The following is a 27960-nucleotide window of genomic DNA, read 5'->3' on the forward strand; positions in this document are numbered from 1 at the left end:
ACTGTTCATTCTGTCTCTACACAGTGGATTTTTGTACACTACATGCTGTAGGCTGATACAGAATAGTTTAGCTCGGGACATTCTCAGTAGATACAGAATTTTCAACTCTTTTGTGGAATTAACAAAAGAGCTATATTTCATTTTGCTCCATGGCTGTCAGCATGACCATTGATACAGGCTGTTCTTCGAAGTGTGAATGTTAAACTTACGCGGGGAACATGTTTGGAGTTTTTTGGAAAGCCTGGAATTTACAGTTCAAACAAGAGAGATGAGTTGTTTAAGTATTAAATGAAAAAAGCACAACTATTACTTTAAGTCACTTGTAATGGACTAAGCTAATCCCAAATTAACCCTCACCAAACCCTCTTAGGTGGACTTATGATTGCAACAATAATCCCACAGTCATTTGAAGCTGATTTAGATGTACTAAAACTCACAATGGCAGCATAATGTTAACTTTGAAAGAGAATCCAAATCTGCCTTGAAGTCTAACTAGTTCACTTGTGTTGTCAGTCTACTGAGAAGAAGAAAAGCTTGGTTAGGAGGATGCTGGGATGACCTGGTTGAACTTCTCAAATCTGAGCCACTCTTGTGTAGAAACAGCTTTGAAAATGTACCGCAGGTAATGATTGCACAAGCAAGACGTGATATGACAGTAGATACTTGCAAGAACGCAACACAAGGCGTTAAGCTTGCAGAGGTATTTGTGCAGGATTAGCTTGCTTAACATTTTCCCCATCACATGCACATAGTATATTACCATCAGGTCGAGTTCCTTTATCATCTCACTGAAGCAGTAACCTGAATGTTCAAGTCTGCAAAATAGATAAAATGTATGTCTTCAGGCATGACGTCTAATTCTTCAGATCAATTGCATTAATCACTAATAAATACACACGGATATTGCAAATTGTACCTTTGTGATGTGCACTAAGTTAAGTTAAAGGTTAGTTGGGATACTGGCAACTTTTTTCCTCCAATCCCTCTTTCGTCAAATCCCTCAGATGGAAATGATAGGCTCGATTTGCTCAATGGCTGCCAAGATAATGGCTACAGACGAGTAACAGAAAACCCTTGACAGTGTAAACACATGGGTGCTATCTAAACCTCTGCTGCGTTTGGGCCGGAGCCGCTATTGACTGGTGTAATCTGCTGCATAAATCTACAGCTTGGCCCTGTCTGGCTGCTGTCTGGGTTCCGTGCACTTGGACAAAAGCGCCGGACACCTTGCCCACTGACAAAGGGCCTAGCCCTAATTGGAGTAGACAAGGCTTGCTGATGGAGCCTTTTTAAGCAATTGAACTTGGTCAATGAATCTTAGGGGACCTAATACAACATAAGGGACAGGCAGTTTGACTCCAACAACGGCAGTAGCACCAAACTGTCCTGTAGCTCCCCGTCAGCCTAAGCACTGAAGTTGGGCTATGACCCATAATGACTTTTTATCAAAGTACAAAACGGTGAAGGTGTTGATCTTGTGCCACAGTAGGGCTGTAGATGGGCCGTGTTTCATTGTTATTGTGTAATTCAGCTTTGCTTTTTAAAGGACCTGGCGCCATTCCACTGTTTTGTTTTCATGTATTAGAATAGAGAACAGGCCTCACTGTGTCTCCTGACCAAACAGTTTTGGATGAAGGACAAGCTGTTCTTCGTTTGAAAGTTATCAGGAAGGAGACTGGGTTCCTTTTAGAAAGCTATCAGGAATGTGTATGGGAAACCTGTGTGGGCCACTGGAATCTCCTCAAAGAGAAGACTATAGGACAAGTGCAAAGCCCTCACCACGGGAGAGAGGAACTGGTCTTTGTGATCAGAAATGCCATGGAAAAAGTGCGCATTGTTAGCAGCCCAACAGATTTTGTCCCTCTGGTCGTGTGATTCACCTACAAGGTCTCGGGCTCACTGACCCCCCCCCCCCTGCTGGCTGTTAGAATGCCCACACAAGTCAGTGACACTACATTTTCTTCACACTAAGTAGCCAAATAGCTTTGCTGACCTCAGATTCATAATTTTGCTTCTGTAACTTCTGTGCAACTTTTTTCAATAACTGTGCAACAATATGAATTATTGTTTCAATGTTTTCTAGTTGGACTTCACCAGACAGATCTACAATTGTTATGCTATAAGTGTATTGAAAATTAAAGCATTTTTATTCAGATCATTTTTCTGTAATTTGATAGAATTTGATATTAAAAGATGAAACTTTTGGTATATTGTCTCTCTAGTTATTGTCACGCATTATAAGGGGCTTCTTCTAGAGCTGTGTACCTTTGTGATGTGCACTAAGCCATTGCCTGTGATCGCCATCTTGTGGTAGTTTTTTCCTCTGTTCTGGTCGCCTGTTGATCAACGGGAAATTTAAACTGATGATGTAAAAAATTAAATAAATGCCTGCTTATTTACTCTTTTTTCTTTGTCTCGTGCGTTAGGAAGTTTCCAAGGATCAAAATAATTCAAGAATAGAATTATTAAATTGCAGCCAACGTTTGAGGCATTTTGAAATCATTTCATTTTTATAGCAAGCAACACGTGATTTTCTTTTTTCTTCTTCCTTTTTTAAGGACACAATGTATGTGCCACACATAAAAATGCCTAAATTAGCGCCCTCTTCATTCTTCATGTAAACACCATTAGAAAAGGACTCCTTTTCTAATGGTGTTTACATGAAAAATGAAGATAAAAATACTGACGTCAATACAACAAATGCAGTCTAAAAAAATTAAAAACAAAACGTAAGCCGCCTTTTTCCATTTAAAATATGAATTAGTTTTTCTTTTGCGTTTTGTTCGGTAAGTCCCTTTCGAGACTTCGTAGTTCACAGCGTTGTTTCCATAGAGACAGAACTTCGTCTAGACGCAAGAGGATCTTTCAGCCAAGTTCTTCTAAGCTTCCAAGCGAGTATAGCACTAGTGCTGTATCCAGGTAGGACATTTTAAATAATTACGTATAACTTAACGGTAAATATGAGTACTTTGGATAAACGTGTTACAGTAAATGGTTTCAGCAACTGAAACTTAGCAGACCGTCTAATCATGCCTTCATTTTCACTGCTCTGACAGATAAGTAAATCGTCATGCTGGAGCTGGATGAGCCATTCACCTCTGACGAAACTGAAGAAGAACAGGAAAATGTTTCATGTCATGAAGAAGAGGTAAGGGTGTGGGCCTCGTTCTAAAAATACAGCACATGCATGTATGTTTCCGCTATTCTCCAAAATATTCTCTTCATTTACTATTTTTTGTCCAATTCTGCATACATTCTATCACCCGGAGAGCTGGAAATTAACAGCTATTTGTCAGGGTAGACACCTTAATTTATATCTCTACCACAAAAGCATCAGGATGATTCGTTTGAGAGCCACACATGAGCTTAGAGTGACACTGAACAGGACAGCGAAGCTAAACGGATAATGGATAGAAGATAAATTATGCACAACATAAGCTGACCCTCCGTAAATCCACTTACTGCCTTATGACTTATACATCCCAACTATTGCTTTTTCATATAGTGAGTATGGATGGGATTTAAGAAATTCTTCCAAATAAAAATAAATGGTACCAAATTGTCCAGTTCATTGGACTAATATCTCTTTAAGTGTAGTAATGCCATTTATGAATGCTGCTTAGAAAACAAAATGATAATTGCAACACAGTGACCCCAAAACCTTTGAGCTTTTGTATGTGTGGGTCACATACAGTGCAGACCCTTTTTTCCTTACTTTGTTTTTCTACTTTTGCATTCTCCCTGAACGTCTGCTGGCCTACTTTAAAATTAATCAGAAATCAATAAGGAAACCGATTGACCCATAAGCAGAATAGACAATGGATTTAGTATCAGTAAGAGTTATTGCTTCACTTTTGTCCCCACAATGCTTGCTAATATTGTTAATATTGCTTGCTTATATTAACATTTTCCTTTTGTGGCGAAAGCAGAAATAATAATTAACCTATTTTCTGACCGCAGGCTTCAGATAATTTCCCACCAGCTCTTCTAAGCTACTTTGAAACATCAAAAACTAGAGCGGCAGTTTGTGAGAAACTTATCCTTGAGGAACTTGAAGGTAAGTAATAACTTACAGCATTTAACTAATGTGTACGGTGATAAAGCTGAGATTATCTCCTCACCATTCTGGATTTTGTCTGCACTGTCTTTGAATTCCATGTCAGACTTCACACCATCAGATTCCACTGATAATATGATGAGGCTATCAAATGAAGTCAGCAAAGATATGGTGAAAGTGAATGAACAGGTAAATTGGTCTTAACGGTCTAATCTTGGTTGTTTTATTACATCTAAAATATGTCACGTGGCCTAATTTTTAAAAATGATTTCTTTTTACTGATACAGGTGGGTGGTGAAACAGAAAATGAGGAAAAAAAGGCTGATGGGTCCCTTCTTCAAACACGAATAGTGACACAAAATCCTTTGACTCACAATATGTTCATGTGGCCTAATAATGAAGGTAGATAACATGTACATGTGTATTGTTTGGGACAAAGACACCATTGTTGTAGTTTTGCTTCTGTACATCACCACAATTGATTGTAGATCAAACAACCAGCATGTGCTTGAAGTACACAGGCCAATAGCTAAACTGGACTCAAACGTTTTTACAGTGTTTTATTATGAAGTCAACAGGTGAATTTGTGGCAAAGTGTTACTAATGATGCGGCCGTGGGTCAGTGGGGGTGAAGGGGGAATTGGCAGGTTGCGACGGGGATGGAGCGGGTGCATCTGGGAAGAAAGGAGAACAAGGTTAAGAAGGCGCCAGACGCAGGGTATTTAGCGGAGGTGGTAATGACTGACAATGCTTACTGATAGTCAGGGTGAGCTTGGCTTTGAGGGAGAGGCGAAGAGAATCCAGGCGAGTACTGAAAAAGGCTGGCTGACCTGAGTGCCGAGGTGGTGAGTGGTGGCTGGAGGGCAGGCAGGTGAGGTTCTTTGTATTTTTCCAGAATGCGAAGATAATCCAAGGAGAGCTGAGGTTGAAGGCAATGGCAAAGAAGGTCCAGGAAAACTGTAGCACAGGAAACCAAAGTAGGCAACAAAACAAGTGGCAAGAGCATGGGGCAAAACCTTAGCACCGATACCAACATGAGGTCATTGACAAACTGGCAGCAAAGGAGAGTCTGAGTGGAGCTTAAATCCTCAGCCTGATTACCCAGAATCAGCCTCAGGTGTGCAGGACTGCAGGAGAGATGATGGCTCCGCCCAGGGGTGGAGACCAAGGGACTCAGGTGCCTGGTGGAACTTTCCAGTCAAACCTCCAGATCCTGACACAGACTTTCTTTTTTGCTTCAGTCCCCTATTTCCCCCAGGTTCAAATTTAATGGGATAATTGATTGACAAGCAGTGGCCATGTGAGGCCTGATCATTTTTTTTAAATTTTAAATGAAGGAGATATAATATCTCAAGTCAATTCAATTCAAGTCAATTCAATTCAATGTGTTTAATTTTTGTTTTTATAGCTTTATACTGTAATTTCAATTATTTATAATATCAGGCCAAAAGAGATGTTAGTGGAAGTGAGTGAAAAAAGTGAAGAAAAAAAAACTATCAGAGAGACAGCCAAAACTTTAGAAATGGCCAGAAAAGTGAACAACTTTGAGGTTACTGAAGTTCTGATGTTGCATAATACAGCCATAATACACTCGAAATAAAGGTAAAAGGTAACATAGTTTGCCACAAGACGTCACTACTTTCATAGAATTTGCTGTCACTCACGACTTCAGTAACATGAAAAGGTAGATAATCCTGTCTTGTGAATAGACTTTTAAATTTGCAACTGAAAGCATAAAGCTAATGGTGATCAAGCTTCCTGGAGGTATATTTTAGTTAAATCATATATAATGTAGATGGACTCAAAATCACTGCCATGTCACTGATGTAAATTTAGAAAAAAGATTAGATTGGGATCATTCTTTATGCAGGAAATTTGGTTGTTATTTGTTATTAGTGCATAACAATCAATGGAGAGGCAAGGCATGTCTTACTTTGAGCCTGATTTGAACTACATATGCATGGCTTTCCTTTCTTGCTTACTGAACTATTGAAGCCTTACATTTTTGTATTTGTCTTAGATGGAGCTGGAACAGATCGATGTTGGGAGACTGAGAAATATTTGGCCCGGGACTTTAGCAAACATGACATAGCACCAGAGAAACACTGTGATGAGGAGATGCATAAAAACGAGGAAAGGCAAAAAAGAGAAATTAACTTCCAGGAGGAGCTGAGGAAGATAATGGAGGCAGAGAAAGTAAGTTACTTCTGACTTTTTTTTCTCTCCTCGACATAGTACTTTTGGATCCAGGTGGTAGAGCAGCTATCCCATAATTGCTACGAATAAACAATAAGCTGGTCTTAAGGGTAATTACATAACCCAGCCTTACTTGGATATGGAGGAAGTGGAAAAGAGGCCTCTGATAGCCTGGTGCACCACAGAGCCATTGTTTATGTTTATGGCTGATACCTTACTTAGTAAGTACACAGACTTAGTCCACAGACCGATCAAGCTCACCACAGAGGATATGAAAGGTTTGACTGTAATTGTCCACTAGAGCAAAAATTGTGTGTCTTTAGGACACTGACACACTGAGAACACCATCCCCAAAGACACAGTGGGCAGAGAAGCAGAAGATCATCATATCAAGAAGAGCCTGAGTAAATGTGGTTATCCAGCTGGGTATTTGACTACGCTGGGAAGACAACTAAGCAGTGCTAAAGTGTCATCTAAAGTGAAGACCACTGGTGATTCCTTATGTGTCTGGAGTGTCGGAACAACAGTGACACATGTTTTCATAACATTGTGTCTCTGTGGCTTTCAAATTCCAAACAAAACTCTCAAAAGTTTGTCCACCCCGAGGATTGTGTCCTCTGCCTTAAACAGAGTAATATTGTGTACGCAGTTAAGGACCAAGAAGATTGAGATGAATTATGTAGGTAAACTAAACAACCTCAAGCTTAAGAAATGGCACAACACATAAGAGATAGCTTGTCTAGCCTGGACTCTACAGTCTATTTACAGCATTAAAGCAGTGGTCACGCTTTCACTGGCACATGGAGGAACACTGATTTGAGCATAGTAACAAAGGAACCCTCCAACCAAACATAGTTTACACAAAGATCACATTGGGAAGACAGGTCAGAAACTGATAAGAAGAACAACGAAAATACACAACATGAGGTGAGAGGAGGAGAAAAACGAACTCCACGCAGAGTGAGCTCCTAATGGGAGAACAGTTTGAGAACAGAAAAAATAATAATTAGGATAGATTGCAGATTATTATTGTGTAAGCTGTAGAGTACTGCAGCATTTTGGTAATTAGTGCAGTGTATTGTGATTGCAGTCCTGTGCTTCTACAGTAACTGTGGCAGGAGCAAGATTGGTGCTTGAGTTATTCTCTCGCTCCTTTAAAATGAACTTAAACTCCTGCATCGTAACCATTTTTGACAATTTCTATCCCTTCTGTAGATTATTCCAGAAAACCAGGCCAGCATATTTAAAAGCCTTTTCCCCCTCAGTTCTGTTCTGATTCTCAGGACAAACATTTGTATTATGATAATATGATGGGCTGGTATGGTGTGGTACAGGCTGGTATGTACAGCATTCATCACTAAAGTCAAGGGACCTGTTGTTTTACTGTGTTCTTAAGGAGTGGGGAAAATAAATGTATTCATTTAGATGCCTCAGGATTAGATGTTTCATACCCCCAGACAAGGGTACGGAGGGCAAACTGTCACAGAGAAAATACAGAATGCAGCAAAAATGGCTGTATTAATTAACCCTGTTGTGTTTTATTTATTCTGGTTCCAGCTGCATGAAAAGGAACTGGAATTGATGGCGAAAAGAGCCCAGGAAAAACTTGAGCAGGAGATGCTGCTTCAGCAGGTAATTAATTTTTTTATTTTTTTCAAATTTGTGTGCAGTGTGACGTAGAGCACAGGCTCACCATTGTATTTTTAGACATTTGATATACTTTTGGGTATTTGTTATCAGCGCAGCATTTGGTAGAATCAATTTACTGAACATACTGGATTTATAAATCAGTGGTCCTCAAAAACACACCTTAAATTTAGTACTTATAGATGCTTTTTTCCATTTTGATTGAATACTTTTTGTGATGTTTGTAAATTCCATGTAGTTTGCTTAATATATTTCAAAGAATATATTAAAGAAATGAGGCAACTAGTTTTTTTGTAACTCTATAAATATCATCTCTAATTAGGAACTGATTGGTAACTTACAAAAACAAGTGGAGCAAGAGAGGAGGATGATTGAGGAAGAGCAGAGAAAGAAAAACAAAGAGAAGAAAAGGAAAAATGAAGAAGAGAAAAGGAAAAATGAAGACATGCAAGCGAAAAAGAAGCAGGAAGAGGAAGACAGAAGGAAAATGAAGGAGGAAGAAGAGAAAATTAAGAGTGAAGAAGAACAGAAAAGGAAGAAACTGGAAGAGAGGAAAAGATTGGATGAAGAGGAAAAGAAAAACATGATAAAATTAAGACATAAAGAAGAAAAGAAGCAAAAGGAGCTCTGGGAAAGGGAGGAGGTAAAGAAGAAAATGGAAGAAGAAGAGATTAGAAAGAAAGAGGAAGAGAGAAAAATTGAAGAAATCAAGGATGAGGAGAGGAGAAGAGAGATACAAGAGGTGGAGGAGATAAAGCAAAAGCAGAAGGAGAGAAAGAAAAACAGGAAAAGTGAGGACGAGGAAACAAGAATAATGGATGTCAAAAACAATGTGACAGAGGTTTCTGGAAGGAAGATGACTGAAGATCAAAAGACAAAAAATAAAGAAATAAGAAGTATTAAGGAAGAAAAGAGAATAGATAACGGAGGTGAGGAAGAGACGACAAGAAAGGAAATTGTAAGAAAAACTACAGAACATAAAATGGAAAGAAATGAGGTAGAGCAAAGAGAAAAGCCCGAGATGAAGAAAAAGCTGTTGAATGAAGACATCAGGGGAAAAGATGAGAATAAAAGAATAGATGACAAAATGCAACTCACGGAAAGTGAGGAAAAGAAAAAGAACGATGAGGAGAGTTTGGAAAATCAAGATATGATGAGGAAGGAGGAAAAGACTAAAACAAACAAAGAAGAGCTGATTACAATGAGAATGGAAGAAATGAAACAGAATGAAGAACAAGAACACAGAAACACAGATGAAGTAATAAAACTCAAGCCAGAGATTTGTGAGAATAAAGACCAGAACACAAAAATGGAACATGAGAGGAAAAAAGATAAAGAAAAGAAGAAAGAAGAGTTGCAGAAACACCAAGAGGGGCTTAGTATAGGAAAAAAGAAGGATGGGACGGGAAACAAGGAAGATGCAAAGGATTATGGAAATGAGGTGAAGGAAAACATACAAGCAGAAGAAAGGAAAGTAGAAGAAGAGTTGAAAGAACGAGTCATAAGTAAGAATGAGCTGCGAGACAAGGAAAGAGAAAATAGCAGCATGCAATCTCAGAATACTGGCAGGATCTCACACCCAAGTGCTAATTCACTGCAGAGTGAATCTACAGCTGACCCCGTCAGCTCTGAAACTGCAAAACAACAGAACCTAAACAAGAACATCAGTCAGATCCCTGTGTATAAAACCAGTAACTGGCAAGATCCTGCAAAGCCTGGCACTTCTTCTTGCTTTTTGCCTCTAGGCCTTCCAGAGCACACAGAGCAGAAAAGGCTGTTGTGGATGAAGGAATGCATCCCTTGGTCTAATCTGTCCTGCCAGAACAGGAGGAAGCAGAAAGGATCAGTCCGGAGTAGGACAGGGCCAAGGAGGGTGGCAGAGGGTAGCAGTCTGCCCCCTCTGTGCCCACACACTCTGCTTCAGTCCACAGGATGGAGATCCCTGCAGGAGGTAACATACTGTGTGCTTAGCTGTGATCCAGGAACACTGATGAAAATGTTTTGTACTTAAATGTTTGTTGTGTTCGGAAAGAATATTCACACATAGAACCCATTATTTTCATTTGAGATCCAGAAGCGCTGAAATATGTTTGGCTCTCTTTCAGGTTACCAGCGTGACCTTGGAGGACTTACCTGGCTGTAGCCTTTTTACCCTTGCCCAGTGTACTCAACTTCAGTCGCTCACCCTCAGATGCTGTGGACTGAAATCATTGGAAGGTATCAACCACTTACAAGAGCTCTGGTACATTGACCTACAGGTGATTATATAGTTAAAAAATAACAAAAATAACAAAAAACTAGTCATTACTGTGATTTTTTCATGTTGTTTCAGTCATTTCAGTCACAACAGCTTTGCTTTTGTTTTGTTTTAGGAAAATGACATCTCATTTGTGGATTGTGAAAACATGAGCAGCTTACGAGTTCTTCAACTTGCCCACAACAAGCTGACTTCCATCCATGGTTTAAATGGTGCTGAGAATTTGGATATTCTTGATCTCTCGCATAACTCCATCACCCGTATTGGTGAGAACTCATGAAACACTGACAGCTATTGAAAAAAGCCCCAAAAAAGAAAAACGGATTAATTTTTTCGTCAGTATAATGTCTGAAAGTGTTTGTGTTTTAAATACTTATTTGCTAACAATGTGTGTGTAGCAGCTTGAGATAACGCGTGACTGATCCGAACACCTGGTAAGTCTAAAATCCTCAAAAAAGAGCAGCATTCACTTAACCTGAGAACAGGCACGATGCCATCGTGTTCCATGTAAACACAGAAAGTAGTATGAGTGTGAAACTTCAAAATAAAAAGAGTCTATGGAGTATGTCAAATGCATTTGGACTTCTTTATGTTTAACAAAATTAATGAAAGTTATGGCTCTTAACATCAGAATCCTGGTAAAAGACATGCTGCAGTTACAATACATTTCTTACATATATTTCATTTGAAATTCTAAAGGACTACATTCAGAGCTTATCAAACCTGAGAAATAAACGTGAAAATGGAAAAAAACAAACAAACAGTATCTAAAATCTTTCATGCAACATTTTACTTATTACCTCACATGCTAAAGGACTATCATAGATGGACATCAGGAATTCCAAGTTTCCCTCCAGGTTTAACTAAACTTCCTCTTCTGGTCAAAAAAATCAATGTAATGTAATGTAACACAAGAGGGCAGCATCTCTCTTCTTTCCTGCTGAGGACTTCACACCATTCACTCTGCAGTGAAAACTGCAATTTTGACTCCATGTACAGACTGTACTTTTTTTTTAGACTGTATCATGTCAACTTTAAGACTCATGCTCTGCTTTCTGCATATATTCTGTCTGCTTCCTAGCTGGTCTGGAGTCTGTAAGGAGGCTACAGAGGTTGTCAGTGAACCACAACCAGCTGATCAACACCAAAGGGATGAGAGATGTATATACACTGCTCCACCTGGATTGCTCTCACAACCACCTGGCCAACGTGGAGGGTCTGGAGAACAGTGCTCTGCTTCACACACTGGATCTAAGAGGAAACGGCCTTACTGAGGTAAAAACTCACGGCAGATGACTGGAAGCACTAAATCTAATATCACTGTTCACTGTTGCAATTTTGCGAGAGCTGCAGAGAAAGTGGTGTGGGTGTTTGAGACAGGTGATGGGCTTGAATTAAGCCTAAAATCCTTTTGCTTTTATCTACTACGTGCCCTTTTAATTGAGAAACAGTTCCCCTTATTCCAGAAGTTACGTTTAGTGATAAATGATTGTCAAACCTTCAAAAAATAAAATTAAAACCAGGCAAGTATGACAAATATAAATAAGGTGCTTAATTTCAATTAAAAAAAAAAGGAAGCTGATCCATCAGATCTAATCCAAGAAGTACCTCAGTCAAACACATGCTGTTGTTTGCTAATTCGCATTTCTCAGCTGTGAAAATAAATTTTACCTGGCCAAATTTCAAATTTTCTCCAGTCCAGCAGATGTGCTGTTAAAAATGTATATTATTGCACACATGTGATAATGGCCCACTCTATCCTCAGTAATCTTTCAGTCACAGATTAACTATGCTTGTGTTTGCCAAGCCTGAAAGTTTTATCACAGTGCTTCACAAGCAGTGTGAAAATGAACCTGACGAGCTTCACTTGTGGCAGGCACTCATAGCAGTAGGCATAGCAGGGCTAAAACAACTGACATTGATGGATGAGGTCGTTTCGTTGCTACAGCAGGAGCAGCGGTGTGAAGTTAGTCTAACCTCACAGTGTGATGGGTGTTAACTGACGACTTTGTCCTGTTGCTTCATCAGCCCCCGAGTCTGAACAACCAGGTCCTCCTCAGAGAGCTATATCTGGATGACAACAGCGTCTCCTCCCTTCACGGCCTCGCTGCCTGCTGGCTTCCTCTAATGCAGCACCTCTCTGCAGCTCAAAACGGGTATCCAGTATTCATCCAATACTACTTGCCATCTGTCTTCGCCTAAGTTTTGTTATGTGATATATATTCAAAGTAGAAAATAACACACGTGCCACAATTTTTTCTGGCTTTTCTTTCTTTTGAAAATGTAACTTGATATAAAAAATTGCAATCAGTAGGTTCTGTAAAACCACGACGAGTCAAAGCCACACAGTCGCATAAATTCAAAATGCTTCTGTGTTTAACGGTGACATGAGCGATGCATTGAGATGTGGTCTAGCTTCTAATGTAATTTGTCTCTTATTTTCCTAGAATTACTCAGCTGCCCTCCATGTCTAATTTTGTGTCCCTTGAAAATCTGGATCTTAGATACAACTGCCTGTCAGGTAACATGTTTTCTTTATAAAATGGTGAATGGGCTGTGCTTGTTTAGCGCTGTTTTACCTTAGTGGTTCAGCAAATGTCTCTTGTTCACTGTTATGCAAGCGCTACTCCTAATAGAGCATCGCCTGCTCTGTTAGGAGCAGCTTGGCCTTCATTGTTTTGCTCAGGACAGCCTGAGTATAGAGCTGCTAATCCTGTGATTAGTGGTCAACCTGTTTTACCACCTAAGCCAGTTTAAAACCTGTGGTTTTTCTTCTTCTTTCAGCTCACCGTACTTGAACTATTGCTTTTATATTTTGTTGATCTTATTTCGGTGCCTTGTGTAAAATTTTGTAACTTTGTAACTTTGATATAAGTTCACTACACACCTCTGCTTATTTCATGTAGGTTGATATAGTTTGTAAGTTGGAGTTATATTGAAACTGAAGAATATATTGAAAAACGTGTCATGCTCTCTTTCAGACCTGCAGAATGTGTGTGAAAATCTTGAGGGATGTCAGTTCCTGCGTGAAATCCACCTCACAGGGAATCCTCTTCAGCAGGAGAGTGGCTGGAGGTAGGGTAAGCACTGGACAGAGTAAGAAAATGACATGATATACTGTCTTTTTAGAACTAAATATGTTGTTATCTGTATGTATCTGCTTTCACGACCCATCATGCAGTGATAGTGCATTGCGCTAGTTTCAGGAATCTTGAATTTTCTGGCTGCCTCTCGTTGAGACACATTTTCCTCACCTGCTCCACAGTTTCAAATCAAGATATAGTAATTAGAAATTTCTGTTCTTTTTGGAAATTATTTGGATAGAAGTTCCAGTTTCTGCCTCTTTTGCTCTTAAATATAACTTGATATGATGGGTGATCAAAGGAAAATACCACTGAAAAGTCAGTATTTGCCTATCCAAAATTTAGTCTGTGGGCTCAGGTAGTCTAAACATTCCAGCTGAACACTGGTCTCCCTGTCCACTTCCAGGATTACCACTCTGATCTGCATTGCCTATTAGATTACCAACATCTGTATGTGTGTATGCCACACTAAGTGGTCATAATTTCCAAAATATTGATACAGCAGAAAAATCAATTATCTTTTCATTGTCAATTTGCTCATTCACTTACATTGCTTAAATATTTTACCAGTGTTAAGGCAGTTGCAATGAGTTTATATGAAAAATATGCAATGAGCACTTATATTCTTTGAGGTTCTACTGGGATGTCATGAGCGGTGATGTCAGCTGTTACAGGTTTGCAAAGTTATTTGGCTCCTCAGAGTCAGTTACACCCAGCAAAATAACCAAAATATGAAAAACTATACTAGTTTTGGAAACTTTTTGCTTATTTAATAGTCAGATTTTTATCATTGTTCATATGTTGGAGTTACTGCCCAGCAGGTTCAATAAAAACATCAATAAAAAAACAAAACAAAACAAATGTTCTGTTAAATTTTTGCCAGTACCACTGCCAATGTTGGTTTCCATAAATGGTAAATGGCAAAATTTAACGTGTGATTAAAAAAATACAGGAAAAAAAGCCTTTAAAAATTTATATTCATTTTAAAATGGTACATTGTACCATATTTTTTTAATGATTTTTATTGTGCTGACAATATGAACATAAAATCTATTTTTTTTATCTTTAGATTGAGTTTTTAGAGGATTCTTTGCTGGAATAGGTGTAAAACTATGAGTTACTTGTGAACACTTTCTTCCTTAAGCCATAACTGAAACATTACCTTAATTTTTCACTGAACTTTACTTAACCCCCAGTGCCAACAGTAGAATTAACCCTCAGTATTTCCACACTCATGCCCTTGTCCTTTCATCCTCAGCCAGTGATAACACTGGCTAAATAAAAGCACCAAAAGGCAAGCGCTAAGAATTACAATCCCTGTAGGCACCCCCTGATCCAGGAGAAATAGATGAAGAAAATACTGGCCCTGATTAATCAGAGCCGCTTAAAGAGCCTATGTTTTGGAGGAAGTCTTCACTAAATGAAATACGGAGTTATGCTCATAGGAACTGGAGAATCAGGATGAAGGATCCAAAAAAGTGTTTTAAAAGAAAAGGAGGATAAAATTTATAACAGTTTAGTAAGACTCAAGTTGAAGTTTGAGTATCTTCAGTGTACTGTAGATATAGCTGTGAATAATGAAGCCCTTATATTAAAAAGGTAATAAGTTGCTGCTATTTATCCAATTTTGTCTAATTCGGGTTTGGAGCTTCATTTAAAGACAGCGAGTCAGGCATCCTATTTAGGGTTGGAATCCAATTCTAATCTGTGTTTGAGAGACCCAGTGATCCACATCAAATCAATCTATCTATCTATCTATCTATCTATCTATCTATCTATCTATCTATCTATCTATCTATCTATCTATCTATCTATCTATCTATCTATCTATCTATCTATCTATCTATCTATCTATCTATCTATCTATCTATCTATCTATCTATCTATCTAGACATTTTCATATAAACCATTTATGAATGCATCTGAAGCAGTAAATGACCTCAACACATGTTTTGTTCTCTCTGGTGAAGTCGTGGGACAGATTTAAGAGCATACAGTACTCTGGGAATCGGTTTTAGAAAACCCAGTTCTTAATGTTTTAAAAACTGACTTCGCAGCCCAAAGGCTTTTATTTTTGCAAATTTTATTGTTGCTGTTCCCTAGTGCCCTGTAGAGTTTCCAGCTCCACATTTTCCCACTGCACAGAGACCACATTTGGCCAGTGCTCCACTAGTAGATGCTCTTAGTCTGTTTCTCTGGCAGATATTTGAGATTCCTCTGCTTGCACATCCTTAGCCTCGGGCAGTGGTTACCTCTCCCCCTGTATCACAGCCATTCAGGGCGCTCCTCCAGCTGAATGCTCACACTACCTAACATATGCACTTTGGAAAGGATTTCTATCCAAAGTGGCTGTGTAACTACACTTTTAGAAAATGGCACTAGATTGATAGTAATGAGTTCAAACAGGTTCAGATTGTAGACTCAGACAACCATTAATACCAGGGGATGACTAAATCACTGTACATATGGTCCTTTAATTAGTTCAGAGAACAAAATGTACTGTGTACAAAACAACATATACTGTGAGAGGAAAGTTAAACGGTTTCCTCAAAACACTACGGTCTAAACAGAGAATGGTTCTGCCAGCTTTAGAGAAGCTTTCTGTTGGCTGTGAATATTATTTTCTTAGTCAGGCAGTGATTGTAATTTGACAGTTATGAGTCGTATTGGTAAGTAAATAACTGGAAACAAATATAGAACTCAAATTAAACTACGTCTATTTGGCAAAACTATTTTGTGATCTACAAAATCTGTTGAGTAAAATAAGTGTCCTGTTTCATAGCCCTGACACCTCTGTGCAACCTCAACCTGAGTTCCGTTCAAGTTGCCCTCATTGTCTTTGTTACCTGTTAATAGTGTTGTTTATTATAAACTTTAAAAAAATCACCAAGCTGTTTGCCTTTAATGCAGAGGTAATGAGTTCATACAAAAATACAGATATACATAATACCAGTAGCAGTTACAGTTTTTCTCAGTTGCTTTGGTGCATTTCTCACAACAGAATTGATCTCTGCACCACTACTAAGGCTCTTCTCAAAACAATTAGTGCAAACTGCAAAACATGGTGGATAACTTGCAAAAGTGAGTCACTTCATCAAAAAGAAAAGTCAGTTGTTCAAAATAAGTAGTCAATGCTTCAAAAGCAAGTCCCTTAATCAAAACAGATAATATATTTATCAAAAGCAAGTACTTATATCAAAGTGTCAGGGCTGTCACAATTACAAGTCATTACACCAGCACCTTTGGTCACAAAATCAAATGGTTTGAACATGTTCTCATTGTGACGGATTTCTTTGTAGGTGCTCCCCAATGACATGTCAAGTCTGGACAGCATCCATGGCATGTTGAAAACCATAAATTGTAAAGGAAAATCAAGACACTTCATATGCACTCTTGATAATATTTAATTGAAACTGTTCACAGCATTGTGCAACTGGGGAAATACAGCAAATCAAACATTTTACAGCAAACATAAACTCACTTAGACAGTAAACCTTACTGCAGTAGTTATGAAACAAAACCCTGAAAAACAGACACTGCTGCATATCAATCATTGATATCTAGACGCTCCCGTCTGTCTGCCCACATATTTGCATCAACATCACAGCGAATGTCAGCTCTATCGACGCATCGGGGAAAGTATCTTCTGGAGTGTTGAATCCACCCTCTGCAGGACTCTGCTGTGATGTCATCACAAGCTGCATCCATAGCTGCTAGCAGGGTCATTTGGGTATGTGGATGCCTGTCATATACCTTCCACCTCCAGGAAGAGAAAAACTCCTCAATTGGATTTAGGAATGGAGTGTAAGGAGGAAGAAACTCCATAAGCATCCTGTCGTGTGCTGCAAACCACTGCCTGACTACAGCAGAGTGATGGAAGCTAACATTATCCCAAACCGCTACATACATTGTCCGATTGTCACCAGGATCATCCCTTTCATTTTGTGGGATTAGGTCCCTATAAAGAGCGTCCAGAAAAGCCAACAGGTGTTGTGTATTGTATGCACCAATACGAGGAATATGGGTGTGGACGACATTTTCTGAGATTGCTGCACACATTGTAATATTTCCTCCTCGTTGGCCTGGGACATCAATGGTGGCTCTTTCTCCAATGTGATTTCGTCCACACCATCTGCCTTTTGCGAGATTGAATCCCGCTTCGTCAAGATATACAAACGTGTGCAGGGGTTCCCTGGCTTCCAATTCCAGGATACGCTATACAAAGGATGAGAATGAAAAAGTCTGTAATGGTGCATTTGGCACAACAGATTGTACAGTTTGAATTGTTAATAGGATTACAGTAACATGCATAAATGTAAGTGCAGTACATGGCCTAAACTTTTACAGTAAACAGAGGTACATATGCAAACATGTTTTACCTGTACATACTGGTGACGGAGCTCCTTCACTCGTCACCTGTGACTGGGTAGAAGAGGCTTTTCATTGGTTGCAAGTAAGAGTAACACACACCACCTTATCTCACACTAATGTGTGAGATAAGGTTCACCTGAGAAAAGTAATTTATGGAGATTTTCATGGAAACTCCTTAAAAATAGGGTTTTCAAAATGGGTGTACAAATTGTTTGACAAGATGTTCAACAATTTTGAGTGCACTGACACAAGCAATGAAATGAAGACTATTAGTTGTAAGGACAATGACTATTAAGCCGGTACAAGTATAAATAATTGTGACATTCATGATAAAAGCAAGGAGATAGTGATGAATAGCAAGTCAAAAGTGACCATTCTTTAGATATTTGTACTTACTCAACTGCTTCATGTCCAAAGGCATTTGCCTTTGGACACCGCCACAAGGTTGTGCCAAAACAACTACATGTTGTGGAGGTTGAACTAACTATTGTGCAAAGTTTAATTCTGTTGTGAGAAATGCACCAAAGCAACTGAGAAAAACTGTAAAATGGTATAAATAATGCATTTAAAAATATTAGTAAAATCACTTCTGCACAGCTCAGGTTTTGCTGATTTTACTTTCCTTTTCAGATCCACACTACAGAAATCAGTGCCTGGCCTTAGAGTCATTGATAGCCAGGAGACAGATTCCTTTTTCTTGCCTCCAGCTGTTCAGCAGGTCAGCTCGGCCTCAGACTGCTTCCTAACTTTCTGCCAGGCTCAGCTTCAGCAGACTCAGAATTTACAGCAGCATCACAGCAGGGAGCACAGGTAAGAGACAGGCTGCCTGTGTGGATGTGCTTGCAGTGTGCTATGTGTTTAGTGTGGATAACTGCAGGTTTTGCCGGTGGTAGGATGTGTGTTTGACCCCAGAAGTTACTGCTAACACTTTCTTAAGTTATCCACATTGTGGAAGAGAAAACAATCTGCAGATACAAGTGCTTATTGTGAACTCAGTTTACACAATTTCCATATTGTCAGATTTCATACTCACACTCATCTTATATGATCTGTATTTGTAAACTAAAATATTGCAGGTAAGCTGCAGATTTCTGAAGAAGCTTGAAAGCAGATCATGGGGAAGAGGTGCGAAATGTTCAGCTTCAAATAATAAAAAAAAATTGGTTATGGTAATAGAAAACGAATACTGTACTGCAGAATTCTCGTCTCTTCTACTGTATGCATAAAAATCAAGTTATGTTTGACTGAGAGTACTTAAGATATAAAGAGATAGGATGAAGGCATGAGGTCAAACCGAGAACAGGTTGAAAAGAAAAGAAGAATCAAATAGTAAAAGGGAATAATAAAGAACAGGGCAAAACAACAAAAATAACCCAAAACCAATGCACCAGAGGTTATATTACACTTTTTTTGTCGTGTACTGCTGAACCTGTCAGAGATACCGCCATCAAGCAGTGAGGAATGTTAGCTATCCTCTTGTTATGTCTGATACATAGGGCGTAGTGAGCCTAAAGACAACGTCCATCTATTTTCACAAGTCCTTCAATGTCACTGGCCTCTGCACATATTGACACTCCTATACAAGGAGGACCACCAGCACTTAAAACAGTGGTCAACTTTCTGCTTATCTTCCTGACCTTTTCAAATTACACAGTACAAAAGATGAAACATGGTGGCGGCTTCTTGTATGGGTCACATCGAGGACTCCTATGGCTTGGGGGAGGTTAGCGTGGCCCTCCCCTTGCTTCGCCCCTCACTGAGTGCCCTCTACCCTTCTGGCCTCTGGACAATGAGCCATTTTGGGGGCTTTGCAAGAGCCAACACAGCCATTTAACCCCTGGCCTGACCTTGTGTCAGACTGAGTTTTTAGGGGAGTTGAGAAGAGTGCCACACGCCAGTCAACTGGTGACTGTAAGGTGAGGTACTGTGGCGTATTAGGGCTATTACTCTCTTTTACAAGGTGTAGGGATTCTACCAAAGTGCCTCTGTTTCACCCATAAATGAGCATGCCTTACAATCCAGTCCTGTATGCCATTAAATCAAAACATTTTTTGGATGTGGTGGGAAAAAGACCAATAAACCCATCTACTACCGCAATCTCCCCACTTTTTCCACTGTGTTCTATGGCACTCAGTATTTTTTAGGTTTGAATTGCTCCTTATGTGGTTGTAATGTAAAAGAAGTGAATCAAAAATTATGTTTCTATGTCATGTGGAAAAAGATGGGTTATTAGTCTGAGTTAAACAAATGAAATGAGTACTTTCCACTCATTGTGCCTTCTGTTTGTGGTACCATCACACAGTATGGTAAAGAAAAACTGCTAAGGCAAAAAGCCAAAGCTTTGAAGAATACACCAGTATTAGTCCATTTCAGATTGCTGAAGCCTCATTTTAGCATTAGCTAAATGTGCCCTGAGCATCTTGCAAAGGGTAGTGTGAACAGCAGAAGCAACTACAGCAACCTATATGTTTTTTTGTGTTTGTTTTCATCAACATTTTAGCATTATGTCTTTTATCCTTTCTCCCACCACTCACCCCAGCCAGTCATGTGAGATAGTTGGCCCTGCCGGAGGTTTTCATCCCCACTGTTGCCTAGTGCTTGCTCTTAGGGGTCGTCTGATTGTTGGGATTTTCTCTCTGTTTTTATCAATTTTATTGTTATCACCAAACCACATTTTTCACCCACAATGTAGAAAAAGTGAACATAGAAGTGAAACAGTTACACAAGACTTTTGTTGTGTTAAGTATACATATCATTTCTGGAGCTGTGAGGTCTTCTATGTTCTGTTCATAGTTGTCTGACAGTTGCGACAGACACAAATTGAATTTTCAAAAGGACAGTAAACGCCTCTATAATATAACTAGTATAGGGTTTGCTGCTGGCTCAGGAATTTCTTGCAGCTCTCGACCTCAGTTTTTTGTTGAGTGGCCTCCTGGGGACACCCATGTGATAAAGCAACACCAAATATCTCTAAATTTCCTGTATTGCAAGTCAGAAGACAAATAACCACTGAGAGCTTTTAGCATCTACATACATGGTTGGATATGTTCACAGGCGAGCATTAATCAGTGAATAACTTTTCATTTTCCTGTCATGAACATTGTATACTGAAGCTTTCTTTTACCCGTGTTATGGTGACCCTGGAGTGAACCAGCAGGTAGAGGGAGGGAGGGTCACTGGTGTCACAATCCTTTAAGACCTTCTGACTCTTCTCTTTCTTATCCCACTGAGAGTGAAGAGCGAGGTCTTTGTAGAGAAGGAGTTGCACTACTTGTGGCTACTGGCCTTCCAGACTGGCCAAGCGTCTCTGGCCCCTCGGGGTTTAAGACAAGGAGCGGAGCATAGCTAATAGATTAATTAAGTTTCCATTGAGGTAGCTTTGTTGTCAGTTTATCCCCTCAATGAAAGAGACATTATATGGTATTAGGGCACCCACAGAGCAGGCAGACAGCTCTTTCTCTCTCGCCCCCTCACCACCCCTACCCTCACATAAATATAAGGACACACACTGACCACACCTATCACAGGCTGGCCAAGAATAAGAGCTAAAAATGGATATATATGTGATATTTAACTCAAAATGGAATGGCTTTGATCCTTTTTGAATGATTTAATTTTCTAACACCACCGATCACTGTGTGTTTTTAAAGAAGTCCAGACGCTTTTCTTTGCAAGCTCCTTTGACCACTTTTAGGGTTGTTTAATGCAAGAATGAGATTCTTTAAATATGTCTTCTCTATGTCCTGTGAGGTGAACTCCGTGGAGAGGATTGCTCTGATACTGTAAAAGCAGATAAGCTATAACTTTGACTTTTATGCAGGTCAGATTTAATTATACTGGTGATAAGAAAAAAATTGTTCTGTTTCCAGAATAGATTCACATACATTCTAATCACAATGAGGATTATACTACTAGTCTATAACCAAAACTCTCAAAGAAAGATTTATTTAAGTTACCTGAAGACGTTTCACCTCTCATCCGAGAAGCTTCTTCAGTTCTGCTTCTGAAGAAGCTTCTCGGATGAGAGGTGAAACGTCTTCAAGTAACTTAAAGAAGTCCAGACGCTTTTCTTTGCAAGCTCCTTTGACTACGATGACCTGGATGACTGAGAACCTTCACAGACAACCCTAAAAGTGGATAACTGCTTCTCCTGAGCTCAGAACAATATGCTACAATTACTGCTTACAGTAAACCTATTAAATAAATTTGATTGGGAACCATGTGGACTAAGATTAACTTTAATGTCATTCACTTTATTGCCATTGCACAGTCATACTTTGTGTTGTACAATGAAACTGGGGTTCCTTCCTTCATCGGTACTAAAAGAAAGGCGAACAGTAATCATGATAAATAAGATATATGCAGAGTAAGGTTTACTTGAAATGCAGAAATGAAATGGGCAGCGATAAAAATATATGTGCAAAAATAAAATCAGTTATGTAGGTCAGGTCAGGTCAGGTATTTGCATTGATTAGGACTATTGCCCTGTTGTCAAAACTGGTCTGTATTGCCAGTTAATAATGTAACGTGAAATATTTTTGTATGTGTTTGTTTACAGCAGACTTGCATTTCCCTTTAATGATGTGCAAAGCTTCTGCCGGCACTTCAGTATGACTCTGAAGCTGGCTGAGGACCAGAGATTTGCCCATGAATATGGTGAGACCACTGTGTCTGATGAACACTGGGCTGCAAGTCAAACAGCGCCTGAGAAAACACTGGATAGTGTCATTGGTGAAGAGCTTATGGATTGCCGAGATATAGAGTCCACTAACAAATTACCACCAGTCTTTCCAAATAGAGACATCATGAGATGCAGCTATTGGAATTTTGATGAGACTCCAGCTACAGAGAGTCACTATGACACATTTGGCCCAAAACAGGGTCCAGCGACCTTCTTCAGTGATGAAAAAGCATCTGTCTCCAGCCATCAAGACTTAAACCTCAAAAAGTAATTCACTCTCTGCTTTTATCTGAGTCACTCGTGTGTATGTTTGTATATTCACTCTAATAAAACCTTTGTATTCGATGAAAGATCAGCTGATAAAAATGCATGCGATGAAAACCTCCAAATTCATTCGTGGTATACAACTGGATGCTGCCGACTTAAAGCAAACACTCTGTTTTTATGTAATTCTTTTAACAGAGCTCAGCCTTTTATTAGTTTCTGCTGCAAAGCATTTGTCATCATTGGAGCCTCCTCTACTTGATTTACACCAGAAGACGTTGAAGATTTTATTCATTTTAACACGCAGCTTTATCATTAACACTGTGCTATCTTCGGGAGGACAATACATCTTTGATTTGAAGGGTGGCTTTAGACAGGCTTAAACTCTCCAGAGTACTGCTCTCCAGATGTCTGCTCACATATAAATTCATGTTTTGAAAGATGAAGGTGCTATGATATCATGTGCAATATATCCCTCACTTTGTGTGTATTTAAATGCCTGTGTGTGTGTGTGTTCTTTTTTGAGCAGCACAGCAGCAGTTGTGATTCAGCAATGTTGGAGGAAATACAAGCAGATATGTGGGAACATTAATGCTCCCCCCATCACAGAGAAAGGAGGAGAAAGAGGAGGAGATGGAGGAAAGCCAGAGTCAAGACTTTTCTATATTAATAGGAGCACTGCTGGCAAACACTGTGCGGCAACTGTCATCCAGGTAAAACATTTGTAGCTTGTAGCATTTGTAGCGTCCTAGAACAATTTCCCTCTGAAGATTTCTGGGTAACAACTTAGAACGGTTATCCAGGCGAGTTCATATGAATTCAGTCAGTCAAACTGTTTACTTGTAATAGACCTCATAGCACCATATCACCCCAACAGAGCACTTTGCTCTGAGACTGCTGGCTTGCTTACCTAGGATGTTTTAAAGTAAAACAGGAGGCAGAGCCTTCAGCGTCCAGGCCCGCCTTCTGTGGAACCAGCTACCATTTGGAAGTAGGAGATAGACACCCTCGCTACTTTGAAAATTAGGCTTAAATCTTTCTTTTTTGAATTGGAAATGTTGTAGTACTAAATCCTCCATTTTTATGCTGCAATAGGCCTAGGCTGCTGGGGGCTTCCCAAGGTGCACTTTCTTTTTCATTCACCTTTTTTCACTCACTATGTGTTTACACACCTCTCTGCATTTAATCATTAGTTATTGTTAAACTCTGTCTCTCTCTGCGTCCTTTGTCCTGTGTTCCTCCCCACACCCACAACTTGTGACAGCAGATGGCTGCCCCTCCATGCGCTTGGTTCTGCTGGAGGTTTCTTCCTGTTAAAGTTTTTTTTCCCACTGTCGCCAAATGCTTGCTCATAGGCGGTTGTCTTATTGTTCGCAATTTTCTCTTTATTATTTTAGGATTTTTAGCTTACAGTATTAAGCACCTTGAGGGTATTGTTGTTGAGATTTATATCCATCTATCCACTGGGCCACTGTGGCTATGACGTCTATTTTCATTTCGCAGTTGCAGAATTCAAAGGCAGAGGATTTTTGGTAGCAAAAGCTTTTAGGTTCCTTCTTGTGGCCTGAGATTTATGTGTGTAGCCCAGATGCATTGCTTGATGCTTTGCATTTGCTTTGAACGTAGCCTGGCTACACTAAAATCCCTGAAAGATCGGCTGTTGCTCCTAGAGGATAGCAGAAACTGCTGAATATCACAGATAGCAAATAGTTGATTTGTTCTATTTTGGGTTCATTAATTAGTGAGTTTATAAAAATTTGATAAAAAAGAGTAGGAAAAAACCCCATCAGAGTTTGTCATAGCTTAAGATTATGCGTTGAGAAGAAACTGCTCACATTAACCTTTTATTGTGTAATTAAGGATCTTACTTCTGCATGTAGAAAGTGTGCCTGAAGTCACTTCCTCTTTGTGGATATCTGAAAATGCCAATTTTCATCCTTAAAAACTGAACTTCAGGCCTCATACGTTCTTGAGGCTTATTCGGCTAATCCTCTGCACAGAGGTGTAAGCTGCTCTTCTGAAAAACATGCTACTCATCACCCCTCTCAAATCCCTTTTCAACACACAAAGTGTTTGATGACTCCTTGAGGGCTAGGTAGAGGCTGGGAGTTGCCGTGTACCGTGCACTACAGCACTGTGTAAGTGTGTGTTTTGTGCATGTCAGGGGGGTATAGAGTGATTAATCAGATTCCAAAGACGTGCGGTAGTAAGAGTTCTAAAATTCCTGTGCGGCTCAACTTGAAGTGAAGTGTGCCCCCCCCCCCCTCTGCCCATTGGGAATTGCAGGATTTAGAGGCGCACTGGAGCTCTATTTGTCTCAGAGCAGCCTGGAGTCACACAGAGTTCAGACAGCAGAACACTCAGCAATTAAAAGAGGGGTTAACATGTTTTATCTTCCTAATGGGATAACATGCAATATTTACGTTTGCTCCATGATTCATTGAGCAACTACCATTTCTTTTTCTGGGTACCTCCAGGCATTCTGGAGGGGCTACTCTCTGAGGAGGAGGCTCACATCTGCTCTTGCTGCTGTGACATGCCCCAGTGTTGGAGAGGATGACACCTTTGAGGAGGTGGACATAGATGAATTTGTCTTTGATGAGGTATCTGCACAAGCCTGTATGTTCTTCACTTTCACGATTCGGCAGTTGTTCCCCATCTCGCACCCCATCAGACCAAAAAACCTGCACAGAGGCTAACACATAAATGTAACACATAAATATAGTACTGTATACTTCACTCCAAAGACACTTTATTTGTGGTTTGTTTGTCATTGCCGTCCAGAAATTCAAGTATTTTTCATTTTCATAAAGGCAGCTTTGGAGGAACACTGCACACTGATGCTTTCTCAGGACTCGTCTACCAGACACCAACTTGTGTCAGAGCAGCAATTATCTACGAAGGTAAAGTTTGATATTCTTAAAACCTGGTAGTCCTGACATGATATTCTCTAATACTTTGAAACCTGCTATGCAAATTGTGAATTTTGGGATTTACCATCTTGTGTTATGTCAGTGTTGGAGTTATTTTCTTGCTTGTCTACCTCCCCTCCAGGAATTGTCTCACCCTCCCTTATTGATCTCTAAATTTATTCACTTGGAAAAACAGGATTATTTCCTGGAGGGCTGAAAGTTGCACAGCACCAGCAGATGTCATTTTTCATGCTGGCTGGACTGTCGTCCTGTTTTTTTTCTTCATTTACCTCTTGTTGGATCTTTTCTTTGGAGCGTGCTCAGCGCTGTACATCATGGTAGCCAGTTTAAGCAAGCTGATGTGGTGCAGCTGCTAGCGTGGTCAGCCTCAATATGTTGACACTGAGGCACAGATCAAAGGCAGGGGATGAACAATTTAGCACTTTAACCAAGAGAAAATAGAATCTGGAGAGTAATTAAGCTGTTACTTTGACTTAAATATGAGAATTCCATGATTGTGAACCGTTCACTCGGTCAGCCACATACCTACAACAAAAATAGGCCCCTGAGTTAAGTGTCACTGGATATAATAGTGTAGAATGTAATCACTTCCCCCAAGAGTTACAGATAACTGTAGTGTTATTCCATGAAAAATTAATTAGTATGCCACAACAGACTGCTCAGATTTTTGTAACTATAATGAAAGCATGCACAATTTTACCTTTGTTACAGGTCCTTTAAGTACACAGATGTCAGTTGAAGTTTTCCACTAGTAATCTATGTCTATTTTTTTCCTAGGATTTTTGAGTGTGCTCAAGTTCATAAATACAGGAGAAAGCTACATTAGTTTTTCCAGCCTGAAAAACACATTCAATTTTTTAAAAAACTGCAACCAAATCAATTTTGCATAAACTCCAAGTGTCACAGTCTAAAGCTAAAATCCTGCCTTTGTTCAGCGTGGTTTTATCTCCAACCAGCTTTGAGTTTGATGAACAGTATAATAATGAAACATTTAGAAACTGAAAAAGCAAAGCCGCTCCGATTTAATGTCTGTGATGCAGAATAACAGAAATAAAAACACACACTGGTATCCCAGATGTTTTATGTGTATTCTGGTAATTCATTAGGAAAACTACAACAAGTGTGTTTTGGTAACATTTCAAGGTAACAAAAAAAAAAGAAAAGTAACTTAGGCCTGTCATTAATTGATATATGTATTTCAGCCTCCTGGGCCCTGTCTTGATCCCTCCCAGGACATACTCCCCCTACCAAAGCACGCCTGGATGGCTGGGGAACATGTGGACGGTTCTAACAGGTACAACAACCCACAGCCACAGCATTTGAAAAAGCTGTTTATTTTAAGCTTTATATAGATTTTCATAATTATTGTACAAAGTTATATAGGGAAAAAGAAGATAAATAATTTTCATAATAGGACATATAGCAAACAGTGTTGATTTGTGACATTAATATTTTTCGTTAATGCAACTCCAAGTAGAAAAATACAATCTTTGCTAAGCACATTAAAGAGTCGGATGTATCTTAGAAGTTAGAGATTTTAACTGGGTTTACTTTTTCACATATGAAGCTCATGATATGGCGTTTGCTCTTGGAACAAAATACAGACAACCTGAAGTATGTGTTTAAGTGTTTCATGGATAGCAAAATATAAATCTGATATTAAAAATGCAAGGAACAATAATCAAACTGGCCCTAATAATGCAAGATTTTAATGTCATAAGATTTTAGTATAGCATAGAAAAAATGATGATACAGATGTTGAAATTTCACTTTCTGGATATAAAGGAGGATGACACACACACTAAATCACATTTATATTTTTGTTATGGTTGTGATCCACAAAATGTATCCACATATTCAGCTAGCAAAACACTCAAATAAGCAGGTTCACTGAATGACTGTTCAGTTCTCCTCTCTATGATGTTCAGCTGATGTCACTGGTAATCTATAAAGTGGTAATATTTGTTTTTGTTTACTTTTTTACTTGGTGGCATACAAATCATAAAATTCAATGGCTTCCATTGAGGAAAAAAATGAAATGGAAAGGAAAACAAGGCAGCACTGCTCCACTTCCAGCATGCTTGTTATGTTGGTTACAGTTATGTGGATGACAGGTGCATCTTTTGCTACAGACCAGACAACAGTTTTCAGTTTAAGAGTTTGATCAAGCTTCAGTTCAAGAGCTGGAGCAGGAGTGTGCTTTTCCTTTTTTAAATGAACTTTTAGAGGACTGAGACTTTTAAACAATCAAATGTTTAATGCATGTTTTTACTGTAAGATCCCAAGGCATCTGAGAGAACAGTTGCTACTAAAGACCACAGCTGTGGAGCATGCCACCATCAGAGTGCACTGAAAATGTGTTTTTGGCCCCAATAAAGATTGTGTTTGGACACACAAACACAATCTTCAATCACCACTAGCCCTACTCGCCCAGTTTAGCTCCCTTTTTCCTTAAATGAAATGGGTTTCCA

General features: G+C 39.3%; 1 protein-coding gene across 1 annotated transcript in view; it reads left to right on the plus strand.

The window, feature by feature from the left end:
• The first annotated feature begins 2730 nt into the window (after positions 1-2730).
• Positions 2731-27960, plus strand: part of lrriq1 (leucine-rich repeats and IQ motif containing 1) — a 38612-nt gene continuing 13382 nt past the window's right edge. The window contains exons 1-20 of the mRNA XM_085283000.1: positions 2731-2919; positions 3057-3148; positions 3961-4057; positions 4164-4246; positions 4345-4459; positions 6078-6253; positions 7811-7885; positions 8223-9851; positions 10006-10158; positions 10273-10423; positions 11239-11432; positions 12186-12313; positions 12605-12678; positions 13139-13232; positions 18242-18421; positions 22170-22559; positions 23086-23269; positions 25034-25159; positions 25370-25459; positions 26692-26783. Coding sequence (XP_085139126.1) covers positions 3071-3148; positions 3961-4057; positions 4164-4246; positions 4345-4459; positions 6078-6253; positions 7811-7885; positions 8223-9851; positions 10006-10158; positions 10273-10423; positions 11239-11432; positions 12186-12313; positions 12605-12678; positions 13139-13232; positions 18242-18421; positions 22170-22559; positions 23086-23269; positions 25034-25159; positions 25370-25459; positions 26692-26783 — 4109 coding nt within the window. The 5' untranslated portion in view covers positions 2731-2919; positions 3057-3070. The remainder of the gene's footprint in view (positions 2920-3056; positions 3149-3960; positions 4058-4163; positions 4247-4344; positions 4460-6077; positions 6254-7810; positions 7886-8222; positions 9852-10005; positions 10159-10272; positions 10424-11238; positions 11433-12185; positions 12314-12604; positions 12679-13138; positions 13233-18241; positions 18422-22169; positions 22560-23085; positions 23270-25033; positions 25160-25369; positions 25460-26691; positions 26784-27960) is intronic.

Source organism: Mchenga conophoros, linkage group LG7, assembly GCF_057382185.1.
Source record: "Mchenga conophoros isolate Kocher_MC1m ecotype Shallow Benthic linkage group LG7, M_conophoros_male_GT1.1, whole genome shotgun sequence".
NCBI lineage: Eukaryota > Metazoa > Chordata > Actinopteri > Cichliformes > Cichlidae > Mchenga > Mchenga conophoros.